The sequence below is a fragment of the Python bivittatus genome, unplaced genomic scaffold (assembly GCF_059951505.1).
Source record: "Python bivittatus isolate LINGU-HERP-01145 unplaced genomic scaffold, Pbiv_v1 ctg000700_np1212, whole genome shotgun sequence".
NCBI classification, from domain to species: Eukaryota; Metazoa; Chordata; class Lepidosauria; order Squamata; family Pythonidae; genus Python; species Python bivittatus.
This window is the reverse complement of record NW_028277098.1, coordinates 96,087,511-96,100,095: the sequence shown is the minus strand read 5'-3', so window position 1 is coordinate 96,100,095 and position 12,585 is coordinate 96,087,511. Positions and strand designations below refer to the sequence as shown.

The following is a 12,585-nucleotide window of genomic DNA, read 5'->3' as shown; positions in this document are numbered from 1 at the left end:
TTCTAATATATTTTTCCTACCCTACTCCTCTAGTTTTCTTTGCAAACAGTCCCAATTCAGGAAAAATCAAGAAACAAAAACTTGACATGTTTTCCAGGAGCAGCATATAGTTAAATCTGCTTAACATTTTGCTTATTTTCATAGCTGTTTTGAATATAGAATCCAGCCCACAGGTTTCTATAATGTAGAAATGCATATCTCTCTTACTTTTTTCACAGATTATCTTTTCCTTTCTTGATGTTGTACGAATGGTAGAGGTATTTATTTATTTATACATAAATTTATAGGCTGCTGGTCTTCCAATGACTTTGGGTGACTAACAATTAAAAATTGCAAAAGACAAAAAAGAAATTACAAGTAGCTCCCCAAAACACACAACCCCCAAAAAGGAGGTCCATCCAGCAGGGGCTCATCCTTCCCTCTGCCTCCAAACCTGGAAGATCCTTAATTAGCTTCTTCACCATCATCAGGGTGGGAGCCATCCAAATCTCTGCGGGGATATCATCCCAGAAGACAGGTGCCATGACAGAGAAGGCATGCTTCCTGGGTCCCACAACAACTGGGACTGCTTCATTGATAGGGCCCGGAGCACGTCCACTCTGCCTGATGCCACCGGACAAGTAGAAACTACAGTTATACCTTGAGTGCCATTTGTGTGAACCATGGTGGTCTCAGACTAGGATGCAAAACCATTTCTACCACAGATGGCTCTGCAACATGGGGATTTACTTGAGAAGGGAGTGTAAAGGAATGAGCAGTTGGTTGGTAGAACCATCCCAATTCTGGCCATAGTTTACTTCTGTGTGCATCTCCCCCCCCCCAAAAACCAAACAAGAATATAAACTAAAAAACAACCAGCAAATACTAAAACTGGAAACCCCTCATGATAGGAAATAAAAACATGAGAACTGTATAGCATGTAAAAATCTTCTCTTCTTGCTGAGTCAATGGTGCCCTGCCTTAAACACTTGAAGACACATATTCCTGCAAGCATCACATTTCCTGTGTTGTACTTTAAACATTCTTACTGATAAAATAAGGATGGTTTTTGGTTTTTGGGTGTGTTTTTAAATAGAACTTTTTGACAGGGTGATAAAGTGAAGATTTTTGGAGAAAGCCAGTGCCAGCTTATAAAGGGGAATTATATTGCTGAGTTTGTTTATTCTGAGCACTGACATTTTTAAGCTGCACATTTATTTCAGTCTTGGCAAGGATATGGTTGCATAAATCAGTCTTCAAACTAATTGGGAGCAGCTCGGATTGAAAGCTGGGAAGGTCTTATCAGAAGCTACCTTGTCTCTGGAACTGATTGGATGTACATTGTAGAAAGGAGAGTTTCTTTCCACGTGGCTGGCTTGATATAGATGAATTTCCCTAGGGAATGATGTGTTTCAAGAGCAATAATCAGTTCACAAATGGAGCATACAACAGCTGGGTCATATAAAAACTTCCTGACCCTGGAGAAACAGCTTCTAGAATTTTACAGAACAGCATAACACTGAAAAAGTATGCTAGATTGGGGGGGGGGGTTGCCCATTTGCCCCCATGCCCATGCCTCCATGTCCTGTTTTTGTATTGTAATTCACAGTTGCAGCTGTCAGCCAGCCCCAGATTGATATTCTTCCTGCTTTGGGGGGCTAGCTCCTTGTTCTATGGAATGGCTCTTCTGAGTAAGGCATTGGGAAGCCTTCTGATGGACCCTGATGATTGGCCATGCCGACAGAACCTGCTGGTTGACCTTTCAAATAGACTCCATTGGTTTTGCCTTTGCTGTGGCAAATGCTGCAGTGGGAAAGCAGGTAACGTGACTCTTACGTGGCTAGCAGGCTGATCAGAGTGAGGATTTGGGTTGGTGCTTTGCAGAACTTTGCAGGTTATTTCCTAGCTATTGCATACGTCACAGTCAGAAAGTAGATAGTGTTAAACTTCCCAGTATCCACCAAGCCAAGTGGCTTGTTTGGAAAGTCCTTCTTCAGAAAGAGGTGATCTCTTTCCATGGCCACCTGCCCCAAAAGACCTTGTTCTGGGGAAGGACATGGTATCACACTGGGGAAGAATGACTCTACATACTTCTGCCTAATATAATTAGGGCATTTCATGAACTATTTAGGATTTCCAGAGAATTAAATTCAGTTTTCATCCTGGTCCCACCTGTGTTCTGAGAAGTGATCTAGGATGTTGTTTGAAGACCTGAGAATGACTCTCTACCTGAAAAAAAATGTGTACTCCATGCTAAATCAAGGGTTTTCCATGGTGAAAATGAGTTTAACCATTCTTACACGCACACTCTCCTCTGCTGTGACACAAGGATATGATGATTTGAAGTTTCTAGCTCTGTTTTTAATTAGTTATATTTAGTGTGATATCTGAACCTTAAGTTGTTGTCTTTTTTAATGATGGTTATTGAACTGTTGATTGACCTTGGGTTGTTTCTATTAATCTTCCCTTCCCTTTTTCTCATTCCAGTTGAGCATAACTCCTAGTGATTTCACAGATAGATCCCTGTATTCTTCTTGGCAGCACTACAGAAATAGTTTGTCATTGTCTTCTTGTTTCTGACTCTCCAGTCTACCTATAACCTTGATATTTATCATTTATCTGAATTAAAAGCAATTGTAGCTTTAACTGGGAAGTTTCTCCCATGTAGAGAATGATCTTTCTCATGAGACAGAATATTGCTGGTTATTATAGCAAAGTTATATAGAAGGTCCATTGTAAATTTTAACCCCTACAGCTTCATAAAATAAACATGCAAGCAATATAGCACAATGTCTGAAAACTGGAAGAAGTATGGGAAAGATTCTATACCTAATTTTAAAATTTCCTTATTAACTTTCCAATCAAACCTTGATAACGCTTTTCCCATGTACAACTTTCAGCTCTGTACGCCTGCCACATGTTTATACTTGCAGGAGGGGAATCTAACCTTTAGGTTCTGTGTTGGTTTGTTCTAAAGTATACATTTTTTTTCTTTTTTCACAGCTGTTCCATGTGGCCTATGTACTCATCAAATTTGCAAATTCCCCTCGTCCAGACTTGTGGGTACTCGAGCGGTCAACTGATTTTGGACTCACTTATGACCCTTGGCAGTACTTTGCCTGTGAGTATGAGAGCAAAATAAAAGGGATTAATTTATTAGAAGGGGACATGTAAATCTTGTCATTTTTACCTTTAGCTCAATTGTTACGGTTCATGGTAGTTGGTCTCTGTAGATTTCAAGTGCGAGAAACCTTTGATGTGACCCAGCAGACATCATCTTGCGTTTGTCTCCTGATCTGAATGCCTGAACACAATTACTTAAGTAGAATTGACCAGATGTTCCATATTATCAGTCCAGTGAAGTTAATATTTATATATGTTAAGGAATTTCAACAGGAATTTGGATGGGACCATGAGGAGAAGGTAGCTTAATCTTCTTTCATCTTGTACGATGTTTTAAAAATTCCATTGGTGCCAATGTAGCATTAAGAAAGAGAGGGTGAAGCTTTTCTTGCCTTTCTCCCACACTATGTGGGCATCAGGAGTAATTCTGATCCAAAGTGGGCCAAATGCTCTTAAATCAGAAATGGAACAGCATGATAAGGGCAGCTTACTCCTGAGAATTCAGTCTGCCTATAGACTTTGTTTGCAAAGAATGTTGAGCATCTCCTCTTCTCTCTTAAGTGCACTGGATGCAAGTGAAGAAATGTCCACGCAGAGGCTTTGCATTCCACCCTTTCTTTTGGGATTGCAACTCTCAGGAGGGACATCACGTGATAGAGCTTGGAGAGGACTCTCCCTCGTCATTTCTTTATTATCAAATTTACTTATCCTGGATGTAACAAATTTTATGCCTTAGCTTAAGGAAGTTACTATATTAGTTGATACTAATCAACTAATTTATAAGCACTGAGGACTTCGGTTTGTCTCTATACTTTGATCCCTTCAGGTAAAAATTAGAAAATCGGATGAGAAAGATTTTCTGTGTCCTGTATTGTAGGCTTCAGATGATCACTCTGTCTCTTTCCCGATTTTCATTTTTCTTATTCATCATTCTAAATGCCCATTGGAAAACGAATTGTTCAGCCGGGAACTATTTGCAGTTGAGTCTAATAAGAGTAATAGGGTTTAAAATCAGGAAAGCCAGTTGCCTCTGAAAATAAGCAATATTTGTCCCAGGAAGGATTTTCAAAGACAGCTTCTGTAATAAGCAGGCTTTGGCCACACACCTGAATTTACAGGTTCTGTGAATCTGAACAACCTGAGTTGCAGCCATTGGCCTCCAGTAGAAGCCATTTTGCATATGTCTTGACAGTATCACACAAATAATGCAAATGATTTACCTGTCATGGAGGTACAGAATGATGCAGGTACACAATGTATGTCATTTGGGTGATGAGGTTTGGTTGCACCAGACTCCACTTGCCACGCCACATATGTATGCCTGTGGTCGCAGCAGGAATAGGATGTTCTCAACATAAAACTGTTGAGATGCTTGGAACATACTCATACACAGTACAGGGAGAGGATCAGTCACCTGTCTATCTCATTACAACCAAATTTGGGAAGGAGAAGGGAACTAAGCTTATATTTGTATTGCAATTCAGAAGTATTGTACTCAAAATTGTAGTGTAAGATCAACAAAGGTCTCCCTTTCCCAAGGAAAAGAAGGAATGCTTCGTATGATAAGTCTTCTGTATGCTTTGGAAGGATTGTCTACAGCATTTCGATGATCCAACCCATGTTTGTGCCTGTTTGCTAGCTTATTATAAATTCTGCGTACTTAAAAAAAGCAGATTGTAATCTTCTGTTCAAGAACATTTCACAGCTAAACATATTTGTGCTCCATTCCACAAACAAGAAAAAGTTTTAAAAGTTTAGAATTTAGAAAGGATTTAGAATATGATGATGAATCTAGCTGTCCTATTTTGCCTTTTGAAGCAGCAGCAACTTTTTTATCTAGCATAGCATACTCATTTTCTTGTATATTATACCTGGCCCACCAAATAACTTTCTAGCAACTGCTTTCATTCTGTAATAGCCATTGTTTAGCCTTTGGTTCTTTTTCTGCCTGAAACAATCTACAAGTTTCACCCTACTAGCCTGTTAATTTAGAAGCTCATCTTTGGCCTGTATGGCTCTAGGCTCACAGTTACGTTGCTTCTTGATAGAAACGTTTATCAAATTTGTTGGCAGTTTTAAGACCAGTTGAGTAGGAATCTTACTATATTGTGTCTTAAAGGGCATGAGAAGAAAAGATGAGTGTCCTTTTGCCATGAGGGCAATCTTGCTCTAGGAAAGGGTCCAAGTTACTGTATTTTGCAGCCTAGACGAAATGCATTTCTGGCTATCTGGTGTTCTTCCATGTATTCCCTGGGAAAGGAAACTTAAGGAAATTGGGTCAGAGAATTTGCTTCTCAATATGAAACTGCCTGCTGTTCCCAGAGCAGATTTGATACTTATGTTACCAAGATGCATCAGCTTCCTTTGCAAATATATCATTTTGAAGGAGACAGAGAGAAACCAGGTTGTTTAGAGGTATTAAGCCCTGGCTTCTCTGGGGAGCAGAAGCAGTAATTGGTAGAAGATGTGAGTTAAATTTTATGATGATCTTTTAAACAGAAAAGGCTGAAAAAAGAATATCTGGGAAGATTATACAGGAGTCTTTTCCCCTGAGTGTGCTAGAACTCACATTTCTTCGACAGTAGCAGATTAAGTTCACCCCGTGGGTAAAAAAATAAGAAGCATATTTATCCTAAAGGGGTTCTCAAACAATAACAGAAGGTTTTATGCCAGTGGCTCACATTTTTATATATACTTGAAGAAATCTTTCCTTAAATAATACAGTACATGAAGACTCATACTGGGAACCAAACTGGACCTCATGCTTCCTGTTTTCTGCTCTGGTTTTGTTTTAATCTCTGTGTAGGCACCAGTAGGATTCTAGAAAATAATTCATAATTCCTCCCTTAACAGGGATAGGCAATCTGTGGCACTCCTTATATTGTTCAACTTCTAACATTCCTCTCCGTTGGACACCCTTCTTGAGAATGCTGGGATCTGTGGTATAGAAATATGTGGACTACCACACGTTTTTCTATATCCTTGGCAACAGGAAAATCTAATCTGCCATGGCAGCATCAGCAGTGAAATAAATCTTCTCTCACTATATTTACTAAGGCAAGAAAGACCCATACTCTCTTTTTCACTCAATTATTTGTCCTTTTTTGATTCTTTCCTTTTCTTCCACGTTTAATTTCATTCCATATACAGTGTATTCACTTTCTTTTGTGCTCACATAGCCAAGCACTGTACAGCACCAGAACTTTCCTTCAAAAAAATGCACAATTTAGCACTCTTTGTTTGGGGATTCTTTTATTTGTAATTTTCTAAAACATCCCTTGAAAAACATCCAAAGACAGATTTGAATGAGAGTCTTCCTGATATATCACTTGTTGTATTAATCACTGTGCTATGCTTGAGCACATACTTTGTGTTTGAGAAGTTTTGCTCATTGTGATAAAAATTATTTTGATCAAGTCTCGACTTCTGCTAATGGTGTATTTCTGAAGTCTCCAGTGTGGTATCCTTGCTTGCTCAAATGCTTACTCCGTATATTTATGTAAAATACTTTTTTTTAGCTTACCCACTCATCCAAAGCAAGCCAAACCAATGAAACCCCAATAAATACACAAATTGAATTGAAACCCAGAAATTTAAAACGTACAGCAGTAAACATTGTGACTCTGACAGGGAGACAGAGGAAAGTATGTGTGGTTAGGCTGCTGCTTTCCAACCTTGGCAATTTTCAGATGTGTGGACTTCAGCTCCTAGAATTCCACAGCCAGCATGGTTGTTGATGAGAAATTTGGGAGTTGAAGTCCACACCCCTGGAAGTTGCCAAGGTTGGGAAACAATGAAGGATGTTACCTCCCAAATTTGAAAAATAAAAAAGAATTCAACTGGCACCCAAAGGGCAGATAATGTTAGCATCAGCTGCTGTCTGGAGAAATGGCATTCAAAAATCATGGTGTCAAAACAGAGAAGGTTTACTCTCTGCTGATGAGAGACCTCTTGCATATCTTAACATTCGGAAAGGTACCAGTAAGGGTCTTAAATGTCATAAATAAAACTTTTTGAAGTTTGATTACTATAGGCAATCAGAGCAGTGTGTTTAACACTGGTGTTAAGTAATCTCTGAATGGTGTTGCCAATAACAGCCCTCTTTCCACATGATGATGGCCCTCTCTATCTCCGTTTCATCTTCCATCACCTAACAAGGACCTCAAAAGGTTCATCAGCTCCATCAGTCAGGCAAACTGACCAGCCATTCTGAAGGGCTCTTCACCCAATGAAAGGGTTTGTCACCACCAATTGGAACTTCAACAAAAGTTGCCAAGGTTGAGAAACACTGCTTTATGGTATAGCATTAAATGTGGAACAGGCCATTATGGCTTGTTTTAGCAAATCACAGTGAAAGCAAGCCATGACTCAGGAAAGTACGTGAACCCAACTTTGGAGCAATTTGAAAAGATAAGCCACCTGCCACAACAGAACAGACTAATTTTGTTTCTTCCTTTAAGATAATGCTAGGCAAGCAGGATAGTCTGTAAATTCTTTTGTGATGGATCAGTTCCTGCATATTTTCTTGAATACTTTATTCTAAACAAAAGTTTATCTGTCTCCTTCCTCATCCTCAGCTTGCTAGCTGTTCTTCTAACTGCAAAATCTCAAGGTTCTTATTGCTGTTTTGATTCTCTGGTCTGTGCATTTACTTTCCTTCAGACTTCTGTAAGCAATGTTTCCTTCAAAATTTCTTAGATCTTAAACAAGCATGATGACCAACATTTGTATTTCACAACATCCTTTTATTAAAAATAAGAGGATGTTAGAACTTAATCCAGTTGCCAGGAATTTGCCAGTGCATGATGGTTATGAATTATATATTTATTTGGAGCATTTCTAGCCCATTTTTTCTCATCCAAAAGGAGTTGCTTAAAGTAGCTTAGAAAAATAAAAAAGGTAGAAACATATTAATATGCAAAAGTCAACAGCAATCCTTTGGATACTTTATGTGAAAACCCAGCTCTCTGGAGATATCTATAGTGCTGGGAAAGGTGGACAGAAAGTGAAGAAGGCAACAAACTGCAGATGTATGGACTCAGTTATAGCAACAGTGGGTGCATATTGGAAGACCTGAAGGACTGGGTTGGGGATCCACCTGGAGAAAATCTAAAAGTCAACACTGATTTTATGGCCCATAATCAATAATCGATCATTTGAGGACAAGAATAAAGCATTCATGTTAGATTGCCAAATATACTCAAGGAAAAGAACAGTAGCCTGAAATTTCAATTACATCTGTGGGATGTGTACCCTCAAGCCAAACTAGACTTAATATAATAGCAAATTATATTAACAACCTCTGTGCATGTTTTAAAGTATATTTTTTGCAGAAACACCAATTATCACAGCATCAACAAGTCACAACATTTTATTGCTAAACTGTAGCAGATCTCCACAACTTCTAAAACCATACAAGAGTTGTAGGCTCAGTTGCAAACTGTGTTCTGGGTTGCTTAAATATATTTTCAGTTGTGCTTTGGCTATTTATTCTGTGCCTGATTTTCTTACTGTTTTCAGAGATGTTAATACAATTAGGTTATAGTTTTCCCAGCAATAAATATATCTCTTTTGATGAAGCACTATGATTGTCAGATCAAATCCAGAAATCTGAAATGGATAATGGGTGTCTTAGCTCCTTCTGCAGCTTCTGGACTATTGGAAATAAGGATTATAGGAAATAAGATGGGATAATAAGGTTTTCTACGCCAATTCTGAATGCAACTTACATGCTTCGGGCAGTAATTTCTATTGCTCCAGCTTTGTAGATGATAAGATAGAGAGATAGAGAGATAGATAGATAGAGAGAGAGAGAGAGAGAGAGAGAGAGGGATTTCTTCTGATAGCAACATCACAAGAAGTTATCACGGCACTTAAAAAGAAAAAAAAAATCCTAGTGCTCCATTTTCATTTTCTGGTTTATCCTAAATTCACTTCTGATATTTAAACTTAGAGAGTTGATGTAGTCATGGGTAAGAAAAGAGGAGAATTTGGTGGGGTTTTTTCTTTGCTTCTTTTCACTGCCAGAAATTCATTAGGTGACCTTAAGTATGCCATTGTCTCGGCCTGTCTACACTATATTAATTTTACTAAGATATTATAAGAATCACCCTAGTGATACATGCAAAGGCTTTTGACTGTTTGCAAATGGTCTATACATGCAAAATGTTATTAGTTAATTTGGGGTAAACCACACCCTTCCAGAATGTAAATCTTGTCATCTCTTGACATTTGCGCTCAATAGCTTCCAGGAGAGATTGCATAGAGAAATTTGGCCTCAAGAGTTCAGAGAAGATTACCAAAGATGATGATGTCATTTGTACCACTGAATATTCCCGCATTGTGCCCTTGGAAAACGGGGAGGTGAGTTGTGTCTTTGATTGCTTTTCTAATTCAAGTTCTGTATTTAAAGTGATTGATTTAGACTGCATACACTTGCATTACGTTCTTTTGGGTGTGAGGGATAGGTTTGAATGTTCATAGATTTCATGATGTTTATTTCTGCCTGGGAGTGAAATAAGAGTTTTTAGGAGGACAGATGAATATGAGTTCAACTTCTGTGCTTGGTTTGAAGCCTCACACAAGCCCTTTTTTGTCTGTAAAAATGGGCTGTATATTTGGTATAAAAATGATTTGTCTGACTAGCTTTTAGTGAAGATTTATGAGACAAAAGCTGAAAAGTACGTAAGGTATGAGGGCAGGGAGAAAGAAGAGGCAGGAAAAAGAAAAAATATGGAGTCTGAAATTCAACAATCAATAAAGAATGTCATAGAAATAGCATCCAGAAACCATTGGAAGTCTGTTTGCTTATTGATAATTAAATTTATATCCCACCCTTCTGTTAATATAAGTCAGCGATGACAAACCTATGACACACATGTCACCACAACGTTTTGGGTGACACATCAGCGTTCACGAACACCCGACAGCAACTATTCTCCCTGTTTGAGTTGCCAAAGAAACTGAGTTTGTTTTACTCGTATTTCATTTTTGTAATTATTCGGCGTTTCTTTATATAATACATAGCACCGCACATGATTGGACTGCATTTTTTAAAAAATAAATGAATATGTAAAGAATTGTTTCTCTTGTTTGGTGGGGGGGTGACACGCCAGTATAGTCAAGTTAAGCATTTTCCGAATTTTTGACATGCCGAGCCCAAAAGGTTTGCCATCACTGATATCAGTTCTACCCAGCCTTTGGTTTGTTAGACTTCTTCAAATATTCCCCCTACCTTCCCTAATTATAATTTTCAGCCACAAATAGTAAATGTTACTGAAATAAAGGACGAGATTCTTAGTATTTTAAATTCTGTAGTAAAGATCTAATTCCATTCTTGGAAGAAGAATCATGGGGAAAAATACATATTCAGCAATGATATTCTTCCTTCCTCTAAGCCGATAACTGATTTCTTGCCTTTTCCAGGCTAGTGAACTTTACCTTTTAATCATTTTTTGAGCTTTCCAAAGCTGATAATAGACTGTGGGATTTTGTACTCCTTGCATCCTGTTGCTAAATTCTACTGTAATCTTGAGTTGTGCTGGCAGAATTGTTCCAGCTGTGTACATACTATGCTTCAGCCTGCAAATTCTGCTGAGAATTGGGGGCAGGGATGGGATGCATAGCAAAGAGGTACACAGTTGTAGATCTCCTTGGTCACAAAGCAAAATATTGTCTTTAGGTAGGGCAAGATGTGTCTTTATGGAGAAGAGCTGAAAAACATATTTCCATATTTTATTGACCCATGGCTTTTTGCCATAGCATTTTTGCAATTTCTAACGCTAAATAAACATTAAAGATATAAACTTGGGTTACAGCATTTATCAAATTACAGCCGAACATTCACAAATGTTTGACGGTGAAACACACATCTGCAGTTATTCCTCAAAAAGATTGACTGTGTTTTCCCAGTACCCTAAATTATATTGTAGTTTGGCTTAGCATGTCATTTAGATATGGACGGCAGTCAGATTAATTTTAAGGAATATCCTAAGTCACAATCTGTGGCTAATTTATGTCATTTGTGTAAATTTGCATCGTTACTTGTTTGAAAAATTTTGCAGTTGAAATAAATTTTGTTAAATGATGTAAACTGTGTAAATGATGTAGTTACACAAATGATAAAAATGCATGCAGATCATGTAAATTGTGTCAGTCATGGTCATCCTCTTCCACCGAGTGCACAGGTTCAGAAGAGATGCACATCTAGCCAGCCAGATCAGCTGAATCTATCCTGGCTATCAAAATATTAAGGGATAACACAGGAAAACGTCAATTTTTAGACTAGTATTTCCAACCTTGGCAACTTTAAGATGCGTGGATTTCAGCTCCCAGAATTCCCCAGCCAGCCTGCTTGGCTGGGGAATTCTGGGGGGGTTGAAGTCCACACATCTTAAAGTTGCCAAAGTTGAGAAATACTAGTCTATAAAATTGAGGTTTTCCTGTATTATCCCTTAATATTTTGTTTTCATGGATTTGGGACAATAATTGTTGGATCTGAAGCAACATTTACCATGAACTAGTGAAAACCTATGAAATTAATATTAGACTTAGACCCTGAGCCACAGTTCTAATTTGTAATCTAAAACAAGCTGTTATTTTTCATCCTCAGTTTCCTCATCTATAAAACAAGAATAGTTATGATTTATCTGCCAGGTCTGCTGTGCAGTGGAGTGAGATGAGAAAATAATTTGCCTTAAGTTTCAAAGAAGCACATAAGAATTGAATTAATCCAACTTTATAGATAAATTATTCTCCAGATGGAGAATCGAATGGATTTTTCTCCTACTTGAAACTTTCCTAGAGATCTAAAGTCTCAGAATAAAACTGGAAAGACATGGGAATTTTTTCCAGGGACTTTTAATTTTTTTTAAACCTTCCCCATCTTAACTGAAAATTTGGATTATAAAATAATTGATATTTTAAATAGTGTGTAAAGCAGATAAAAGATGAAATAAATCTATTTTTGGAAGGAGAACCTTTTCTGCCATGGTGCCCACCCTTTGGAACATCATCATTCTAGAGATCAGATTGACTCCGATCCTGCTGGCCTTCCACAAGCCTTGAAAACTTGCTGTGTTACTCCTGGCTGTGTAAACAATTGTTTTAGGATTCCGGCTACTGTGTGTCTTATATTTTATATTTTATATGTTTCATTTAGTTTTTATCTATTTTTATTGTAAGCCACCCAGAGTCCCATATGTGAGATAGGCAGTGATATAAATCATATAAATAAATGAAGTTTGGAAGTATATTAAAACCAGCCATTAACATATGAGAAACTTCCTTCACTCTTTATTTTTCAAAAGTCCAAGGATATGATAGAATAATAAGAACACAGGATTAGTCAGAGTAAAAATTACTGATGATATTTCACCTTCAGAGAAGAGAAGTGATTAGTCAGTTTTTATTGCAAGAAAAAATGCATTTTGAATCCCCGCCTTCCTTTTCCCCTGTACTTTCGACATCTGTGCAGAAGAAATA

At 37.8% G+C, this 12,585-nt stretch overlaps 1 protein-coding gene across 1 annotated transcript in view; it reads left to right on the top strand.

Moving 5' to 3' along the window:
• LAMA5 (laminin subunit alpha 5) overlaps window positions 1-12,585 on the top strand; it is a 188,098-nt gene that overhangs the window by 58,603 nt on the left and 116,910 nt on the right. The window contains exons 3-4 of the mRNA XM_088153275.1: window positions 2,983-3,100; window positions 9,347-9,465. Of these exons, the coding sequence (XP_088009401.1) occupies window positions 2,983-3,100; window positions 9,347-9,465 (237 nt within the window). The remainder of the gene's footprint in view (window positions 1-2,982; window positions 3,101-9,346; window positions 9,466-12,585) is intronic.